Here is a 22,669-nt window from a genome sequence, read left to right on the forward strand (position 1 = left end):
ATATATTAAATTGTAAAATGTATGTTAAAATGTCTGGTTCTGCTGTGAGCTATAAGATGAGAGTGACTGCAGGTCAATGAACAGCAGTTAGCAGCAACAACATACTTTAAACTGAAAAGGTTTAGGCTGAGGAGGTGGGTGGTGTGTTTACAGTTTGCTGTGTGGTGGAGGGCAGTGACATAAATTAGCAGCAGAGGCAGGAAAGACATACATACAGCTGGACATTTGAAAATGCCAATCGTGTGTGTGTGTGTGTGTGTGTGTGTGTGAGTAGGTGAGTGGTGAGCACTCACAGAGATCAGCTAATGATTAATTGATCGGCATGGCACTAATGGCTTAATATTCCTGTCTGAACCTCCATTACGAGCTTCATTTGTCATAACTACTTAACCATCATAAAAGCAGTTCCTAACAGCTGATGGTGTGCTAATGTGCAAAAGCATCAGGATTGATTTCTGCTAATTCTGGTTCGTTATGTCTTTCCTGAGATATATGCATATTAAGTTAAGGTATTGTAATGTGCAGGAGTTTTGTAGATGACAGATGGTCCAAAGTAAGTGAAATAATTCCTCTCTGGTTTAAGGAGCTCAGGAGGAGATGCTGTACTATAACTCTCTGTGTGTTTGTCCATATGTTTGCTCATTCATGCGTTTGAGGAAACACAACTCTGTAGGGGCATTGCAGTATCACACAACTTGCAAAGAGCCAGTTTAAGGAAAATGGAGTCTGAAGCAGTGTGGTAGAAGTAGCATGTATGGACAGTCACCTATAATATGTGCTGGTAGGTTTTCTTAGCAGGTTGAGTTTTTACATCTACATTTTATCATTTGGAAGACACTTTTATCTATAGCGGCTTACAAGTGAGGCGAGGCAATCAAGTGTTAGAGGACAGTGACTCAAAACAGCAGTTAAGGGAATATGAGATTGAAAATTAGACAAATTTGAAAATGTATCATAAGAAGGGACTATTTATACTGGATTGCAGACCAACCTGTTCTTCACTCAGTACTGTCTGACATGAAGACATTTTACAACCATTTTATGCTTGTTAAGAAAGGTGATATTCACATAAGTCTTATCTGTTGGCTATTAAAGCATACAGGTATTACATTAAGTTGTTTTAAAATAAATACAATGAGAAACTAAAAGTTTTAATCCAAACTATCAAACATCCTTACAAACTGACTGTTGTCATATACAGATTAAAGGGCAGACATCTTATCATAAATTATTTACAATCTGTCAAAAACAATGAGTAGTGAGTTTCATAGGATAACAAGTTTTAAATCTTGGATGGATATTGAAAACAAACTGGCGAAGCTTAAGGCAAATACACAGAGAATGAGAAACTCAACTTTGCATACAACAGTTAGGTTGTTCAATCAAGCGTCTTAAAAGACAATTTTGAAACAGGTAATTAGGTGTCGAGATGTGATGATGAGGTTTCGAGACCATCTGTGTAGGAAGCAACATTTTTAACACTCAACCGCATGTTTTAAATTAAAGTCCGAGCCCCACATATTTTTAGTAATCTTGTGGGATTTGCGAACATATTCTTCAAGACAACCTGAGCTCCACTTATGAGTAATCTTGTACGTAAACACATTTTTTTTTATCTTGTCCTGTGTCCCTTTGTAAAGTGTCTATTTTATGTTTTCTCTGTTATTTTAAAGTTTAAGTGATGTAAAAATGTTCACTATAGTGTACTTCAAGCATGAATTAATCAAATCGAACTGAAACACAAAACTAGAGAACAGTTGTGCAGCTGCAATGTGTAAGTGCGTCTATTCTGTATTTTTCAAACTTTCAACTCTGTGTGTCTACTTTTTCTAACAATAGCTTGTTTGGCTGTGAGACATCAGTTATCTTCTGCACAACAAATAGTTCAGAGGATAAACAATCATGGAATCTGCCTCGGCTCAGCTTGTTTGTGTATTTTTGTGTGTCTGTGTGTGTGTGTGTCAAGGTCCAGTTAATGGGCTTGTATGTATTAGAGAGTGGGCTGGAATGAGGCTCAAATAAAGTGGCCTTCTGCTTCTCAGATGGGTTCGTTGAGAGAGTGTGTGTGTGTGTGTGTGTGTGAGTGTGAGGGGGTGTTTGTGCTTGTTTGTGCATGCGTGTGTGTATATGCCAAGGTCCTGATAACAGGCTTATATAAGCAGGTGAATTGGAGGGAGAAAAGTAACAAAAGGGCCCTGTAGCTTTTTTAATATCCCCACTACCTCTACCCCGCATGCAGCACTGAAAAAAGTGTGTGCGAGTGTGTCGAGTTATATGCGTGTGTCACAAAGGGAATGTGTGTGCGCGCTTACATGCGGTCTGTGCTCTTGTCCTTGTGTGTTTGTGTCTGTATAAGCATGTTTGTGTGTGATCCCGTGTTTCTGTGGCAATGAGCTGTTGGAAAAAAGGGGTTCTTGTCTGACAGACAGTTTCATCAATAATGTAGTGTTGGTTTTTGCCAGCGCTTGGGCAGCAGTCGCAGTAGCACACAGAGTTGTAGAGTTTCAGAGAGCACTTAAGAGAGGAGAGGATCGCCGTGTCTCACTGAGGGACCCTGGGCACTGTCACCTCGGCTATTACCCCGCAACGCTTCCACGAGGAGAGGGATTGAAGGTGAGACAGAAAGAGGAGCGTCGGGGAGGGGAAGGGGGGGAGGGGGGGAGTGGAAAGACTGAAACACAGCCGGGTTAGTGCTTCATGGCTCTTTGGGGAGAGAGCAGGCTGAGAGGAAAAAAAGGGCAAAGGCAGACTGATGCAGTGGGGTGGGAAGGTGGAAGAGCAGATGGCAACAGAGGGAAAGAGGCTCTCAGAGAGATGAGATAAACAACAGAGAGATGTATAATAAAAAGGGGAAAAAGAAGGGAGATAAAGGGAGAGTTTTGAGGCGAGAGCAACAGAGATGGAGGGACAAAAGAAAGTGAAGTAAAAATGAGGGGGTAAGAGAGACAATCTGGGATGATGATGATGATGATGATGATGATTGGGGCCAAGGGTCTCATATTCATTCGGTTGACACCTGCTTTTCACACAGAGAGAACAGCCATCTCTGTTTCCCCTCTTCGTCTCTCTCTTTTTCTACAGCTTCTCTAGGTGTCACTGCCGTCAACAACGCTGCAGAAAATCATACGCACACACACACACACACACACACACACACACACACACACACACACACACACACACACACACACACACACACACACACACACACACACACACACACACACACACACACACACACACACACACACACACACAGAAGTCATAACACACACACAAAACTACACACCTGATCTTTCCCTCCTGTGGTAGTTCATGTGGAAGGTCGTTGGAGAGTAGCCTCGAGTCTCCCTCCAGCATGTAGACACATACACACTCCTGGAATAAAACACAATCATTAGTATTATGAATCAGACTCTGATTCATTTCATGAGTGATGAGCCTCATCCATTTACAACAAGGCCTGGGCCTCTGTTCCCCGGTCTTATCTCAAGACCAAGATATTCAGCTCCACCACTCTGAATACTAACTTTTTTTTGTGCAGGTAACAGATCAAGCACATTTCAATTATGTTCAGCTATTATGCAAATGTGGAGTTTTCATGTATGTATATATGTGTGTGTGTGTGCGAGTTTGTGTGCAAATACCGTGCTGGGTAGCAGCTCCTGTATGCTGTCTCGAAGGGCAACTCGCAGTGAGCGCACGTCGACAACTGCCGCCAGCCGCAGCAAAGCATCCTGGGGAGGGAGACAAACAGATGCACTGATGTCTGTTTGCTTGTGTGTTTATGATCTCAATATGTGGCTCCAAAAACCCGAGGCCTTGGCTATAGTTTTGTCTTTTTGTGGGCACAAGGTTTATGTTGCAACTGCTCTTCCCCAGATATTTAGTTTGGCAATCTGCACAGGCCTGAGGAACAATATTTAAACTGTGTCACACTCGGTAAACGTAAAGCAATCTGCGTCTGTTGGAGGCACTTAACAATCAACTCAGACGTCGTCAGGGATTAGTGCAGTTAGTTTTGCTCTTCAGGACACATAATGCTTTTGTTTCTTTTTGGCACTGTCAAAACCAAGCACTTGACAATTCATTTGTAGAGTTTGCTCTGTTGCTGATTATTCATGAAATGTAAAAATGTGTGGTGTTACTGCTGGTAAAAAATGCATGATTCACAAATCTCAACATATATTCACTTTCTTTTCTTTGCCAATGTCTTTGAAGATTCGATAAAAGCACTTTACTTAGGAGAGTGGTGATTATCCTATAATTAGATTCAAACTATGATCAGTCTGATCAAATTTAACAAGAGCCAATCTATTTTTATCTGTAATTATTTATTGTCTTTCTGCATCAAAAATCACAACACCCAGAAATCCTAAAGGCAAGGAAGAAAAGAAGAAGTAACTCCTCTTCACAGGAATAGCTGGTTGAGTTAGTATGAAGTGACCACATACAAAGGGAAACGCGCCAAGAAAATACTGCCGTTATGGAGAGGGGAAAAAATGCACAAAGGGAGAATACAGTGCACCCTTTTGAACATGGTGCTTGGCTGAAGTAGTAGGAATGAAAAGGAGAACAGTTCAAAACCTGTGTGGGTGTGAACGTTGGACTGTTGGTTTTTTACAAAGTTACAAACACAGACACTAATTGACAGTCTGGCAAGCACTTTGTTTGAAGCAGACCGACGCTTTAAAAGGTTACAATATGACTCCAAGGTGAGAGGAGTGTGTTTTCCGCAGGGCATGAAAAAACGAGATGGGAGTAAAGGAAAAGGAAAACGGGAGAGTTGATCTGAGATAATGCATGTTTGAGTTTGCACCTCAAGGATTTTACATTTATAAGCTTCTATAAACACTATAAAAAAACACACACACACACACACACACACACACACACACACACACACACACACACACACACACACACACACACACACACACACACACACACACTCCAACCATAGGATTCCCAACCACACTGTGTGCAGTGTACTTCAATCCCTACGAGTCCCAGTTATCACACTGCAGTCTTATTATATGTAACCGCAGAGTAAATAAACATCTCGGTGGGATTTCAAAAATCTGATCAAAGCATTAAAAAAAAAAACAGTGGAAGAAATCTCAGAGGCTTAAGACGCTACAGATTTTAAGACTGTGTGCTGAATATAAATTGTAAAGAGAACGATAATGTTGAGAATATTGCCGGTGACTGTGGGATCATCCTCTTTTGACAAAGCTGAGAGGAGGAGCAGCTTGTTCCTTCGTTAAGTGTACGATACCACAAAGATACCTTGAGCTGAGCCTAGCTAGCAAGCTTGATGTTGCACTGAGGGTGTCCACATGCCACCTTCTGTTTTATTTTTCCTCTTTCTTTGCCACCCTGCATTTACTCTTTTCTCCTCCTCCTCTCACTTAGATTCAAGCCTATTTTTGACAAGCAAGACAAGGGAGCGGGTGGCGGCAGCGAGGAGGGAGGGGAGATGCCAGATGAGGAAGGATGGACGTGGGTCAAGGAGTGAAGGAGGACAAGAGAGGAGAAGGGAGAGATGGAGAGAGAGTGAAGAGCCTTGTCATGCCTGAGCACTCAGTGTTGGTTATTACATATGATTAAATATGATTAAATGCGATTAGCTTTGATCACTCAATCAGCCTGCCAGAGCGCTGTTGTAATGGAGTTGGAGCTCTGCCAGCCAATGTGTGAGCGTGTGTGTGTGTGTGTGTGTGTGTGTTTGTGTCCGAGAGAGAAAGAATTTAAGTGTGTGTTGCATCTTAAGCCGTGGATTTTGAAATGCTTGCGCAAATCCCGATAAGTAATGTTTGATCGAAAGTAGATTTAGCCGGCGGACAAACAACAAACGTCTCTGGCTCCCCATCCTCCCAACTCTGCTGTCAAGAACTCATCGAGGATAGATGCTGAAACCTGCCATCCTTTGTGTGTGTGTGTGAGTGTGTGTGTGTAGGTGTGTGTGTGAGTGTGTGTGTGTGTGTGTGTGTGTGTGTGTGTGTGTGTGTGTGTTTCTGCATGTGCATTACTATCAATAAGATGTACGCCTTGGTAAATGTCAGGCTCTGTCTTATGACCTTTCACAATCATTTCTCGCCATAAACCTCAAACCATCTGTTATATTAATTTACCTGTTTCCCCACCCATCATCATCATCATCATCACACACATGCACACGCACACACACACACACACATCCACCCACTCTTCTCTCATGACTCACAATCATCCTTTCTTTTCTTTAGCTTGTAGAATAATCAAAGCTCTGACTTTTCCTCATATATATTTTATTATTATTATTATTGAAATGTAATGTTGACATAACTTATTTGACTTTCTACTATTCTTCTTTTCATTATTGATTAACTTCCATTTTGTGGCTGTCAGGTCAAACCCCAAAAATTGTCAGACACAGAAAAGAAAAGTTTTGTGTTTTAAAATGATCAATAGGAGGTTACTCAATGGGGATTTGAAAGGTTCGTCAGAGGGACGAATCACATAGAGGACAATGTAATCCTTCAGTCAGAACAAAACTGAAGCACGACAGTCTCCAAAATTTGAATGTAACCAGCACCATCATTTCATTACACTAACATGATTTGTTTATCCCTAATGCCATTTCAATTTATGTGAATTTGGCCAAAGCTTTTATCTGTATTGGAAATGACGCAACGGTGTACTTTTAAGTCGAGACTCAAATCCCGCCATGTGGACGGCCATTATGATAATAGTTTATAGTCATTATTTTCACTTAATTGTTTATCTTTTGAAATACTTTGATACATTCTTTATTCATTACTGTCATTGCACTCATCTGATGCAGGCAGTATTGTTCAGCTGGAATATGCAACAAGATGAATAACTACAATTAAACTGTTACATTTCTATAAATGTCACACTAATGCAGGCTGTGAATTACGGGACTTTTGTCTGTCTGCCTGTTCGCCTCTTCTCCTCTCGTTTGTTTCTCCCTGCGCCAGTCTACTCGAGCCCCTAAATTTTACATTGCTCCCCCCCGGTTCTCCTGTCATCAGTGTGTAGTCTGTGCTGTTGTCTTTATCTGCAGCATTTCTAATCACTCTGAGCGCTTTGACATTTTGAAGGGCACCTGTGATCAGCATAATCAAAACATAGATCCGTCTGGCTTTATCTTTCTCAGAGCCCCCTCTCTCTCTCTCTCTCTCTCTCTCTCTCTCTCTCTCTCTCTCTCTCTCTCTCTCTCTCTCTCTCTCTCTCTCACACACACATACACACACACACATTTTCCATGTCTTTTTTAAGCTATAGCACTGCTATTGTCAAATACTCCGGCCAATTACTGTAGCTCATTGTTCTTCTCTGTTTACCACAGAGCACTCGTCATATAAAACTGTGATTGACAGAGAAAAATTGAGGACAATGATGTATGGATTATTTATAGACCGTCATCAAGAGGACAATGAATGAATAATGACAGTATAACAGGCTAACTCTAATTATTATTAATGATCATATGTTCTGTTTGATTTGTACATACTGCAGGTTTTCAATTGTAGGCAGAAAGGTTCAGTGTGTCTGCTCTCCTGCAACAGCTACACTCAATTTGCTCTCAAGCCGCAAACATGTCTGTGAAGCTGCTCTGGTCGGGGCCGGTGTAAAAAAAAGCTGTCAACATAGTGGTCAGCCCTTGGGCATAATGGTATGGAAATTAGATTATACTGAAACAGGACTTGACTGTTGAAGAAAATGCAGACCTGCTAATGAATGTAAGTAAAGGAAAGAATAACACAGGGCAGAAATTTTACCCGTCTCATTCAATCTTTTCCCTGAACTACAGCGGTCGTAAATCAGAGTTAATAGAGAGGGAGACGGACATGTGGTGCGTAACCCCAGGAGGACAACTTGCTGAAAAGTTTAATCAACACTGTCTACATGGAGAAATCTGCAGCAAGCGGGACAAAGCCAAATCAGCTCTGTATAATGTTGAGATAATTTCCTACCGAGCAGAACTAGGCCAGTTCATATTTGCACATTCTTTCTTTCTAAGGTTTTTTTTTTTTTTTTTAGCTTGCTCTGGCTGATTGGTGACTTGGGGTTTTTGGCGCATACAGTAGAATAATACATCAGGTTCAACTGTTTATTGTATGGAGCTTGACAGTTTGTATGGTCTGATTTCTACTGTAGTATTTTCAGGCTGGTTAAAACTAAATGACTCCCCGCAGCTATTTGACCCAGCTCTGCTCGTCAGTTTTTTTTTAAAGTTCAGTGTGTTTTTTCCTGTCTGATGTGAAACCATAATTGCACAAATAGTTATACAGTTGTGTTTGGCGGCGCAAAGGTCGGCTCCTCATATCAATCCAGGAGCAGCAGCAGCATGAAAAGTTCAGTAAGAAGCTGGTTTGAACCCCAGTGAGATATGTAATATACATGATGTACAGCAACTAAAATGCTACTGCAAATATATTTTTATGAACTAGGAATAATAATATGAGGCTTGAATGGTGGAGCGAGACAGCATCACAACAACCATGCAGCATGTGAGAATGAATGAATGAGTAGAGATGGCAAGTTAAACATTGTAAAATTTCATGTAGTTTTGAAAATCTACCTCCTAAAGAGAGACAGGGCCTTTATATGAGATGGCTATTATATTTCTATTACATTTCATCAGGAGGCTTCCCTGTTTTCTGATCTGCTCTCATGTTGATAAGCTGTTGCTGATGTTTGCTGTTAATACAAACTCAACACATCCTCCGTCTGTTTCACAATGATGCAAAAATGCTTCATTGTGATGGAGAATAATTCCTTCACCCACCCACCACAACTAATATTGAAAATTTCACTCATTTCCATTCATATATCTGAAAAAATGGACAGCACTTTTAAAAAAAAAATAGCCTTTACAACGACAACAAAGGCAGACACGACAATGTTCTCCTCATGTACATCCCCATCTGTCTCCTGTGGAAGATCAAAACTATAATTATCATCAAAGTAAATCATGTATTCTTTCTACTATCAATACAAAAAACAGCCACTTCCACAGCAGCATGAAAAATAATTCAACTATCACCAAAGTCGATTTTACACTGAACCAATAAGACATAAATGAGATAATTTAGGAAAATCCTTTGAGGATTTGTGCTTCAAGAATTACTGGCACCTAATTATCAAGATGTGATGTGAACGTGGTTAGTCTTCACACACTTCCTTGAAGTCACTGTCCCAGGTGTCTGTTGCAGGTAAATTTCATGAATCTCAGAGAAAGGGCAGCACAGGATTAGAGTTATATTCCACATTATTAAATGAATTCAGCTCTGGATGGTTGAGTCAGAGTCAACTCGATGTGAGAAACACCCGATATTCACACATTTCATTTTCATGCTTTTGTTTTCATTGCAATTATAAATGACGTCAGGTTTACAAGTCATTTAAAATGTAAAACAGCCTCACATTACTTAGTGCTTAATCACACTTGTGAATGTATTGAAGGTAACGCATTCATTTGAGAGGCAGATTTTAGATTAGCTAGTTATGCCGAATACTAATAATCTAAATTGGCCACATTAGATAAAGACCTAGTTTAGCTAAAGACTCGACCGGGAGGATTATTTTAAGGAGCTAATTGGAGCCTTTAGGGTTACTGCAGTATTTCTTATCGCCTGCATTGTTCACAGGGTCGCCTAACTCTGTGAATCAAGCCGATTTGCATTTCAAGAGATTTATAGTTCGACCTTGATCTAACAGCAAGAGGATGAAGGGGAATAGCATCCCACTTGTAGATGATTAAAGGCATCCCCCTTCATGCCTATAGATTTTTATGTAAAATCAACAATTTACATGCTCATACAAGCCCTATAGTGCCTTTCATCAAATCGCTGTCTTGCTCACTCTCTCACCTGCTGCTTGTTTACTCGAGGATGTTCAAGCCGGCAGTGGAAGTAACGTTGACTCTTCACTCATTAACATTTGAGTGAAGTAAATTACTGATGCGCGTTGTAGACACTCGTCTGACAGTTGCTGAGAACGAGAGGAGAGTGAGGACGAACACATGTAAGAAGACCGGTGTGTGTGTGTGTGTGTTTGAGGAAAAGACAAGAGGCAAGGACGGACACACACACACACACACACACACACACACACACACACACACACACACACACACACACACACACACACACACACACACACACACACACACACACACACACACACACACACACACACACTCGCTCAGCAGGGCCAGATTGAGGCTGGTAGTGTTGCAGTGGGTCCTGGTTGTTATTCCAACAGAGCTGGGTCTCCAGTAGCATCACTAACATACTGGAGACACATGCACTGTAGAATACAGCCAAGCCATGAAGACGGGCCTCGCAATGCACATATACATATACACACACACACACACACACACACACACACACACACACACACACACACACACACACACACACACACACACACACACACACACACACACACACACACACACACACAGCGTGACGTGCCCAATCATAACGATCAAAAATTCAGAGCAGCAACCGTTTGACGAATATTTCAACGGAGTCAAACAGAGAAAGAAACGAGGAGGAAGTACAATGCGGAATATTCAGATGAGACAAAGAGAGAGATTGAAGAAGTTAGAAACCAATTTCTTTCAGCGTTTTGAGTGAAATGTATTAAACTGAGACCAGCGCACAGACCATAATTCATAAATATTTCCTCAGGATGACTCAGGGGAAGCAGATGATAGACAGAGAGAAGGAGAAACAGATATTCGGCCCAGAAAGTAAAAAAGGCAGGAAGAGATGGAGGTAACAGGGGCAAACCCAATCCCATATAGACATAAAACTACTCGCTGATGAAATTCGCTTGGAGGAGAAAGACAAGCGTTGAGGTGTTGCAATAAAGTTCGGAGAAAGGCCAAAACACATAGATTCAGAATATGAACCTGCTCATACAATTCTTTATAGTGATAATATAAATTCACTTTGGTCATTTTACATCTACTCTGTGTTTTATGGTTATGGCGCTTTTATAATAACAAGCTGTGAGAATCACACTTTCTGGTATTATTACCAAGACTTTTCATCTTTATTAAACACTCAGAGCCAAATTTCACATGAGCTCATCTATAACAAATGCTGCAAAATTGATTTTAATCAGACCCACATGCAATAAAACCTGACGATAATACTCTGCCATTAATGAACATCTGCCAATCTTTCTCTCAGTCCAAGGCCAGTTTAGCTTCTCAGGAGACGACACCAAGCAGCTGTTCTCACTGATCTGATTGATGTAAAAAATCTTTAATTGAAAAAGAGAAACAAAGAAAGAAAGATAGAGGTAAAACACAGCAGCCCTGTTGTACCAGCTAAGTTCAAATGTAGCTTTGTTTATATGCAGTAACACTAGAAAAAAAACAAGCTGCACATACAAATTAATTACAACATAGTTAATAAACAAAAGTTACACGTCCTCCTGACCCCCTCTGAGTCGATCCTTATTAACTCTCGTCACGGAGGGGAGGGGGGGCAAATTGCTTAACATCCCCTGACATTTATGATGACACTGACCGGCACACTCGCTGTTGTGTTACACAGTTAGCGTTAATTGGATTAGGCAAAGACAGAGGAGTGATTTTATGCCACACTCACTTGAGACAGGACTTTCAAGCTGGCACCACTTTTAAAAGAAACTAGAAAGAAAACTGTTGAGGTGTTGACATATTTTCACCATGATGGAATTCTTTATGTTTCTATGTATAATTCAGCTATCTATATATCTATATCTCTATATCCGCTATGTCATATAAAGTTCACAAGTGAAAGCATGTATCACTTTCTCCTTTTCTGATAAAACAGTCTTTTACATGTTTGGAGTTTTAGATGAAATATCACAATGCCATAATGTTTTGATTATGGTCCACTTAAATTATAGCATAAGTAGAGGTGAGTTTGTGTGAAATGTGAAACTAATAGTTAGAAAATAGCAGTTAGTGTTGACTTTACACTAAACCTTCATATCAAATTTATGTTCAGATGTTGCCAAAAGCTGCCAGAGACTAATGATGAGATTTAGCAGCTGTGAAATGTGTGAAACCTGGTTAAACTGCTACATGTTCAAGAGTTAATCCTTCATCATCATGTTTAAAAAAAATACCAATGTATTATGTTATGTTATATGCAGATTTCCACTGGTACTGCAAAGGTATAGTAAGCTGTTCCTGTATCTGAATGTAATGCATGCACAAAAGTATGTAAGCCTTTGTTTTAAACTCACATACTTTTCAAATTGTGTCTCATGATTAGTCTCTGCACCAATTTACAAATTCCCCGTCACTCATTAATAAATGTTTGATTAATCCTTAGTGAAGCTGTCAGAGAGCAAACAGAATGTATTCTATTTATTTATGGGGGGGAAAAAAGACATTCACAATCACAATTTTATGGTCCATGAGAACCTTTTATAGAATATGGAGAATGGTGAATGGTAAATTTGGACATTTGAATATCGAAAAATGTCATCAACTGCACAAAAATAAAAAAATGATGCATTTAATTTCTATTTTTGTATACTGTGGGTCACATCAGGAAAAGTCTGGCTAAAAGAAATGTGTATATGGTGTTTTTACAGCTCTTAAATGTAAAAAAAAGGGTTATTTTGACCTTGAACAGTATTGTAAGGGTTAAAACTCAAATGTATTTCTGCATGTTACTGTCTGCTGTAATTGGTATCAAAAGGAATTTGAATGTATTGAAAAGTATGTCCTAATTCAAAATGATAAAACAAACAGAAACAGCATTAAATAAGAAACATACACTGCAAATACACAGATACAGACAGCTCCAACACCTGCAGCTCTCAGTGGTTGAACAAGAAAAAATAGAAACAATGACCCGGATAATAAATCAATTACAAAGAGCAATTGAAGCAGTTAATTTTAAGTACACACCAATTAAAAGCATGAAACAGGTTGTTTGAAGATGATAAAATAAATATCTCTACTATTTGAAGTTGATGCAATTGCAATTCTTGTTGTAAAATGACTGAATGAATAAAGATCTTGATGTGAACTGAATTAAAGCAGCGGAGAGAGGTAATAGAGGCAGTTATTCTAGTTGGATGAAGCTTTGTATTGGAACGACCTACATCTGACTTCTGGGAACCAAAACAAAAATGGGAAATTGCATATAATATCTGAGTGGAGATGAAGATCTACATGGAAACAGAAATGGAAAAAATCAAAATGAAACACATTTGAAGATGATCTGAACCCAGTGAAATTGTCTGGAATAATTATGTGTCCAACCAGCTAATTCTGCGAGTGTGTGTGTGAGTAAATGAATGAGTCACTTCACTGCGTGTTTCAGATGTGTGTCATGTCTCTCCTTTTGTTGCAGGCGTTGACTGAGCAACATCAGCATCTTTTGTACTGTGTGACTCTTCCTTTTGTCATCTCTGCCTCTGGTGCTGGTCATTGTCCGTGGTGACTGAAGTGGCTCTAATGCATCTGCGTTGGGTTTCATCCCTGTAATTACACTGATGATGACGACGACGGTCACCAAGTCGCTCATGACTGTAAACCTGAAAGTTTCACACTAGTGTTCTTTTTAATGCATGTTGTTGAGAGGATGAGAGGATTGCTGTGTTTAAATGAAGCTTAGCCCTTTGTTGGTCTGCTCAAATGTTTGGTAGAGGTCACTTTGTGTCATGATATCTTCTCAAAACCAAAATCTATTTAACCCATTTAACTTTTTGGGCAATCTTTACCACTTGTATGAGGTATGTAATGCACAAAAGGACCATCAGATTGTGTTATGGTTGCTATAGATACAGGTTGTGCTAGTGTATAAACGAAGAATAACACAAATCACTGCTGACATAAGAGATCCTGCTGGAGACATTTTTTGAAGCTGAGTTTCATTTTTTCATCTTGTACACGAACAGAATGAGTCTCTAACATTTTTAAAAAAAATGTTTAGAACAAATGAGGTCTGTAAAGGTCTGTAAAACATCAAATTTCACATCAAACATCAAAATCCATGTTTTATGTTGTCATGGTCTCAAAAAGGTAAGAAGAGCAAATACATTATTTTTTAAACAGCACTTTTATTGGTGTGACCCACAAAGGGTTAGTGTAAGTTCAAGCAGGAAGACCTTCTCTTCTCATTCATTCATTCATTTTTCTCTCTCTTTCCTGTTTCTCCTGCTCTTGTATCAGCTGATCAGGGTTGTCCGCCACAGTCTCTATCTGCGAGTCACATCCTAGCTGTCAAAACTTTTAATCTGTTCTCTTCTCTGTTGCCGTCAGCTGTCATTTCAGTGCTATTGTCACAACCCTCCTCCACCACATCTGCCTCACTGCCTGAGACGCACAAGCTCCCTCCTTTTCCCATCAACTGAGATCTCCACTCATTTTCTCCACTTCATCACTTTAGCATCTGGTCCGAGATCACCAGCAGCAGTGTCTACACTCCATCAGGGGATATCCTATATTATATTATACTGTCATAACCCTGTCATCACCAAAGACTTCTCACTTAATCTATCGTGCCTGTTCAATAACTACTAGTCAGTAGGTCTGCTCAACGTTTGGTCGAAGTCACTTTGTGTCATGATATCTTCTCAAAACCAAAATGTATTTAACCCATTTAACTTTTTGGGCAATCTTTACCACTTGTATTAGATATGTAATGCACAAAAAGACCATCAGATTGCGTTATGGTTGCTATAGATACAGGTTGTGCTAGTGTATAAACGAAGAATAACACAAATCACTGCTGACATCAGAGATCCTGCTGGAGACATTTTTGAAGTTTCATTTTTTCATCTTGTACATGAACAGAATGAGTCTTTAACATGTTTTTAAAAAAGTTTTGAACAAATGAGGTCTGTAGAGGTCTGTAAAACATCACATTAAGGGTCAATAAGTAAAAAAAATCAATGTCTTATGTTGTTATGGCCTCAAAGAGGTAGGAAAAGCAAATAAATCATTTTTTAAATAGCACTTTCTTGGTGTGAACTACAAAGGGTTTTAAAAAAGTCTCTCCTAATTGAAATATGAGTATTATTGACAATGTGGTTTTTATAACACCTTTTCAATCCCAGTCTCCGTAGTGATGCAGTAAAATGCTAAGCACCTTGTTTAATTTAAATGGCTCTGATTGTCATCAGTTCTCACAGAGCGACGGGCCTCCTCTCAAATGTCAACAACTGCCAGTCACAGCTGTCTAAATATCACGGACTTTCAATAATTACCTTGTGGAAATACAATAGATGTGTTGTGTACTACAGCACCTTTGTTGGAGACAATGATACCTGAGCTCGCCTATTTTCTCTGAATTAACAGCACTGCAGCGAGCAGCTTTTTAAAGCCTGGGGCAGGAAACAGGGAGACTGATGGGAGTGCACTGGAGAAAAACACTGTTACTTTCTCATTCACACAAACTCTGGCAGAAAGGCCGAAATAATGGTCTCCATTCTTTATCCTCACCTACTCTCTCATTTGTTCTCAGCCTTTGTCTGAATCCGATTCATGCTCTTCCTCTTTGTCGCTCTGTTCCCTTTAATGTTTTGCATCGTCTCACTATTCGCAATCTCCACCCCGACCAATTTCTCTCTGTCTCTTTGTCACCTGTCTGTTTCACCGTTCGACCCTTACAGTGTATCCCATTATGTGTCTCTCTCTCTCTCTCTTTTCTTGCTCCGTCTCTCCGCTGCAGGTGTTTGACAGTCACATTGTCGTCATATGGCTGCTGTTCTATTTTAATCTGACTCTTCTGTTCAAGAACAGACACCCACATGCTCTCGCCATTCTCTTGGCTCCATTTCACTCTCTATTCACTGTTTTTATTCTCCTCCACTCGTTTTTTTTCACCCTGCACAAACTTCCACTTTTGGCTCAATTCCTCTCGATATTGTAGTTGATTTTGTTTCTTAATTTTTGCTGTTAATCTATCTATTGTATCTACTGTATCTATCTATCTATCTATCTATCTATCTATCTATCTATCTATCTATCTATCTATCTATCTATCTATCTATCTATCTATCTATCTATCTATCTATCTATCTATCTATCTATCTATCTATCTATCTATCTATCTATCTATCTATCTATCTATCTATCTATCTATCTATCTAAAGAGCAACACCTTTGTAGCAGAATCAAAAATGCTTTGGAAAAAAAAGGACTTTTTTGAGACGCATTCAGACCAGCAACAACTGTTGCTACCCAGGCAACTGCTTGCATAGTAGACAAACCAAATCTCCATGGATACAGATATCACAGTTGCTACGTAGTTCACGATGCAGCACTTAATAACATCAAACACAATTCGATGGCTCTGAGTATGTTTCAAACATCCAGCACTCATCTTGCCTCCACATTTGCTTCTTTCTTTCAAAAACTGGTTCTGTTGACGGATTGTTATACGGAAATGACTTTAGTTTTATGTCTTTAACACTATTTACAGGTAATATAATGAAAACATTTGAGACATGCATTTAAGTTTAGTTAGTTGTGTCGAGTTTATGAACTGTTATTCATTTCCCAGAGCGATTTCCTTTCAAAAACCTTTAAACCTTAAATATTTATTCATTATTTATCTGTTATGGACTATTATGAACTCTATCCCCCATATATATTTAAATGTGTGCTGTTTTGTTGTGTTGTGTTCAGAAACTTACATATCTGTTTATCTGTTTCTTTTTTAGTAAATCTTAGCAACTCATCAAACCAATAAACAAATGTTACGTTACAAATCTTGCTTACGTCCTAAAACAAATTTGCAATAGTTTAATTTTAGATTTGGTGCTGCACAATTTCATGTTCTCGTGTTCTTGCTGGTGTTGTCTCTGTTTTTGTGCTCTCTCTCCAGTTTATACCGCATAGACGCAAAGCAAACGGCTGCTGGAACCAGTCGTGTTTGAAAATAGTTGCGACGGGGTTGAAAAATCTCATCGCCTGAGTCACAGACTGAATCTGTTATGTCACATCACTCATGGGGACACGCAGGGCTTCAGAGCCGCTAGTAGCGACCCGTGAGATTTGTTTGGCAACAAATAAGAGAGTCTCGTATGAACCCGCCTTTAACTATGAGGTGTGATATTCAGATTGATAAGTAGCAGCTGCTGCTTAGAAATAACAGACCTGGAGAGAACTGAGGTTACTTTAAAAGGCTTGCAGGTGATTCAACACTCAAAGGAAACTGCTGTTTTTCTGTATCTTTACCTATCTAACCACAGATTTTCAGTCACATAGCCGTCACTGCGCTGCTATTAACACATCTGACAAGCAGCCACTTGACTTCATACAGGCTGGTATTAGCATGTTCACATTTACCCACCAGCTATAGTAGATGAAAGTGCAACCATGACTGGTCTCTGTGCTGCAGATAAATATGTGTGTCTACCTTATAAGACTGTTTCATTGAACTACAGCAATTAACATCGTCACCTCTTTCATGCAGACCTATAATTTTCAGTCTGGCTGTTGAATGTTCAGCTAGTACTTGCTCACAGCTTAAATCTCAGATTTCCATGATGGCTGCCAGCACATCTTAATACAACTGCAACTGCTCGGTTTATAACTCCCCTGTGAGTCTGTCTTTAATTCACTTCATTAGCAACACTACGATCTCCCGTTACAAGAGAAAAGAAGTCAGTAATACCTTCACACACACACACAGACGGAAAGAAACACAGAGGTGTATTCCCCTTGTTCTCATGCTCATCTTGTTATTTTAACCACGGAGCCTTTTACCCGACTCCAGCCTTCTGTTTAACATGAGTGAAAGGCTCTGTGTGCTTGTTTGTGTGTGTGTCTGCGTGAGATCCCACTTCAAAGTGTACACCTGGGGCAGGTATTGCACATGAATGTAGCAAATTAAAAATGAGAATGTATTAATTGAATTAGAAATGCACTGTGATGAGTTTACTCGCGCACGCGCACACACATACACACACCAACACACACACACACACAAAGGGAAACACACACAGGTGCAAGCTCACAAAAGCTCACAAATTTAATGATTGAATAACTAGCGAAAACACAATGTCACACACACACACACACACACACACACACACACACACACACACACACACACACACACACACACACACACACACACACACTGACACTGGACACCTACTAAAGCGAGCACATACTGTCCAAGGTGACTAATTTGATTGATTTTGTTTTGTCGTACTGTTTTGCATTTCTAACAAGATTTAGAGGCTTTGTATGTGTCCATGTGTGTGCGCGTTATTCTATGTGTATGTGTGTGTGCGTGCATCACGCCATTGTTTAAGGGTAGAATACATTTCCTGTTAGAAATTCCAGGGTGGACTCCCCTCTGGGAGCTTCCCTGTTTATCTGTTCAGGAACAACACACACACACACACACACACACACACACACACACACACACACACACACACACACACACACACACACACACACACACACACACACACACACACACACACACACACACACACACAACAATACAATGCCTCTGTCCCCTGATGTTACCTCTAATTCTGCTTGACATTTCGCTCACCTCCCCTCCGCTTCATGCATCGCTATCCATCTTTTCTTCTGGGTCATCACATGTCCCCTTGGCCTTCCTCCCTCCTTTCCCATGACCTCTTTTCCTCGTCTTACCACTTTAAAAAAAATCTTGGGTCACCTTGAGCAGTGCGCGTGTGTGTATGAATCTGTCATGGAGACACAAGGAGTAGCAACTGCACACGGCTCTAAAATAAACTGTATAATTTACTTCCCGAAAAGCATTTCTGAGAAATATGATACAGCTGTGGTGGTATTTGATAATAACTGACATAAGCAGCAGTAACATTTGGCTGGTTTTGACCTGTGTAAACACACCCTTAAACCTTTTATTTGATTGCTGATGAGAAGGTGTTTGAGTTAATGGGAAGTGGTTGTAAGGATGGGGGGTTGGGTGGTTTTTCCTGTTCACGTGAGTCATAAATCTTTGTATGCATGTGTTCTGAAAAAAGGAACTAAGTTGCTGAATGAAAGAGGGACACGCAGAGAAACTGAAACCGAGAGACAGAGAGTGAGATGGTTGCAAGGTGAAAGCAGGTGTGAACATGTTAGAGGAGTGAAAATGGGTGAGTAGTAAACTGAGGTGTTGCTCCTGCAGGCAGACATGTCGTCATCATTTTTACCAGAGGACAAAGTCTCAGTTTGTAAGACATCATATTTTAAAGTGGTAAGATTATGATCATTTCATCAGCTAAGGTGTAGATTTTTATCACTGGACCAGTGTTACAGCAGATTTATTTTTTAAACTCTATTTTCGTGTTTGGTATAATAATGTTTATCTGTTCTGCAGATAACATGGAAACTCATTAAAATCAGTCTGTGTCTGTTCCAGTCTGAAGATACCAAGCAGACCGGCCTGGAATAAATAATCTTCTGTGAGAAAGTTTAGCTCACACTGTACATCTTCAATCCATAATTCTGTAACTCAACACTTCAATGACTGTGAAATATGTTCTTAACATTAAAAAATGCTTAAAAACATCTGCTTCTTTTTCATGCTGCTTATCCTGCTCATAGATGCATGTTCTGGGTGAGAGGCGGAGTACATCCTGGACAGACAGACACACTGTCAGGTAGAAATGATTCTCTCATCAGAGCTTCTCTATTGAGAGCACTTGCTTTGTTCTTTGTTATTAATAAGATAAGTGGTGCAACAAAAGGATGTTTAAAGATTTCCCCTGGGAGCTCTGGAAAACTGCATTTTTTCCAGTGTTTTCTGAAAAATGTAATAGACTGACGGGGGGAAAAAAGCCAATAGAGTATATCATTTTGTTGCAGCAATTCAAAGTTTAAAATTCACCTGACCTGCATGTCTTTGAATACTGAAACACTCAAAGGAAACCCAACCTGACATAAGGGGAGAAATTGCAAAGTCCACACGTAAATACCTAAGTAGGAGATTCAAGCGCTGGATCTTCTTGCATCTTGTGATATAGCAGTGCTAACGGTGAAGCTAGCCATACTAAAAACATTATCTAAAGCTTTTTGTTGAAACATCAGCTATGGATTAATGTCTACGCTACATAACCTTCATCCTTAACATCTCCTGCCTTCTTGGTAAGTTACTATACAATGCAATATACCCTTTAAACTTACAGTTAATGACCTAAATGTACTACGTGTCTGTCAGAACATTAACATTTTGGTTCAATGACGCCCGTAAAATTTTAATACACAGTAATAAATGCATTAACTGTACAGTATAGTGAAGCGGGTCTGTAAAAGTATAAAAGTTAATTATTGGTTAATTAACAACCAGCGCAGAAGGAAGGTCTAAGGTGGACAGACTGTGAGGGTGTCTGCATTTTAAGCATGTTTCTGTTATCGCTGCAGATTTATTCCCTGTATTGAGTTTGCTTATGTTGAAAGAATCAGCGGAGTGAACTTGTGCCAGAAACAGGCGTGTTTTTTAAAATATACATTTTCAACATCGAAGAACTAATTCCCACCAAAATACCTACAGCTTGCTTTGTGCTGCCTCATTTGACTGAACCTCCTACCATTTTGTGCTTTCCCCTCCTACTCCTATCGCTCTGCACTGGGAATCCAAATACCACACAGATGGGGAACTGTCAGAGCAATACTCATGCTGGTCTTGGCGTTATCTTCCAACCTTTAAAAAACAACTTTTATGTGCATATCTCTTATTACCTTTACAATAAAATGTATGTAATTCCCATTTGCAGTTCGAATACACGATAGAGACAAAATGAGAGTAAATCCAAAATGCACCAAACCAAACCAAAGTATCTCATTATACAGTACCCATGGCAATGACACAACTGACGTACACCCTAGGTTAGATATTCAGTTGGCAAAGAGTATAATTCAGGAAAATAATATAGCTCCGATACCATGAACATAATATGGAACAAGCCCAGAAACAGTAATTACAAGCTGGTAAGATGGGTTTCTAGTACAGTAATTGAAGTGAGCTAATTTGTTGCTACTCTGGTCTTTGGGTAATTAAACAATGTCTGTGACATCTCAGAGGACAGATGAATCAAAGAAAAATGTATACTTCGTAGTTCTTTTTCTTAAACAAAGTCATAAGCGATTGTCTCTGCTGTAAACTGATCTCAGTTTAAGTGAGTCAAGTGATCACAGCAGCACAGCAGGTTTGCACGTCTCAGATTCTGTATTTGTGTGGGATTTGGTTCCCTGCCACCGAGCAAACACAAGCAGGCCAGGTGAGCTGGAAACTCATATGTGAGAATGTGATTGTCTGCATTTTCACCCTGCGATGGACAAGCTACCTGTCCAGGTTTTTTTCCCCCCGTCTGTGCTTTTATCTCATCGTGTCAGGTCTTTGGTGTTGGCTTGTTCTCCTACCTCAATCAGTCAACAGTGACCTGGCTGCAGCTGGTGCGAGCTGCTGCTGCTGCTGCCAAGCTTTTGACAAACACTCACTGGTTCCACACCACCCACTGACTGGCCTCTTATCATCGGCTTCCAGTGAAACACAGATTTAATTTCAAAATCCTTTTTTAATTTTTTAATTTTACAAAAAACAACACAGTCAGGCTCTAACATTACATTTACTGATTCACTGAGTCCTCATATGACCTGATGGGTGTTATAAGCTTAACATAGCCACAGTAGTGATTGTAGCTTTACAGCTTTAGCCTCCACATCTGGAATAACATCTCCATTTGTGTGTGTTAGATTGGCTGTTTTTGTGACACCGATGCAGCAACTAACTGTTATTTTCATTATTGATCAATCTTTTATTCCATTTTTTGATTAATCAATTAGTTGAATGGAAAAATGAAAAAAAAAAAATGAGTGTTTCTAAATGCCCAAGATTCAACCTAAAATGTCTTGTTTCATTCCCAACATCAGTCCCTAGCTCAAAGATATTTAATTTAATGTGACAGACAACAGAAGAAACCAGAAGCTATTCAGATTTGAGAGAATTTTGGCAATTATCTTTAAAAAATGACTCAAAACGACTAATCAATTACCAAAATAGCCTGGTGAGTCTGTCTTACTGCATATCTTGAAAGGTCCTACAAAGTCAATGAGACTATTCGAATTACACACCTGGGACACAATGATGTATTCATCATTCAAGTAATTATGATATTTTTTGGTGAAAATCCTACTTGAGCCAGTGAGGGACGATGTTAAATTCATTATTCACCAGCTGTTGTTTGAGGTGAAAAGATTAGCCGCTGCCAATAATTACACAAAACAGTATTTTGTTTCATTAAATCATTGTCCTTCACAGTTCATTACTTTCTCCATACTGAGTGAAGTTGCCAACTCCCATTAAACATGTTGCCAACGTCTTCCCGCCCGTGTATCATCTTTTATGAAATGAAGAGGAAAGGAGAGGAGAAGAGAGGAGAAGAGAGGAGAGGAGGAGGTTGGGTTTTAAAAGGTGAAGGTAAAAGAGGGAATACATGAGATAAACATGACGTGAGAATGAGGAAGAGGAAGAGGAGGGGACGGCAAGACCTTTTTCTAATGGGGCTAACTGTGTGCTGACAACGGGGCACCAGACAATCAATCAGTACTTGCCCCAGAGGTCACACACACACACGCACACAAACACACATCCAACACAAACAGTATGACAGTGTGTAGCTGCTGCTTGAGGCCATA

The 22,669-nt window shown here is 39.7% G+C and overlaps 1 protein-coding gene across 1 annotated transcript in view; it reads right to left on the reverse strand.

The window, feature by feature from the left end:
• The window catches only part of LOC133980381 (cGMP-dependent 3',5'-cyclic phosphodiesterase), a 159,206-nt gene that overhangs the window by 23,329 nt on the left and 113,208 nt on the right, over positions 1-22,669 (reverse strand). The window contains exons 3-4 of the mRNA XM_062419087.1: positions 3,648-3,737; positions 3,290-3,378 (exon numbers count right to left, since the gene is read on the reverse strand). Coding sequence (XP_062275071.1) covers positions 3,290-3,378; positions 3,648-3,737 — 179 coding nt within the window. The remainder of the gene's footprint in view (positions 1-3,289; positions 3,379-3,647; positions 3,738-22,669) is intronic.

Source organism: Scomber scombrus, chromosome 5, assembly GCF_963691925.1.
Source record: "Scomber scombrus chromosome 5, fScoSco1.1, whole genome shotgun sequence".
Lineage (NCBI taxonomy): Eukaryota > Metazoa > Chordata > Actinopteri > Scombriformes > Scombridae > Scomber > Scomber scombrus.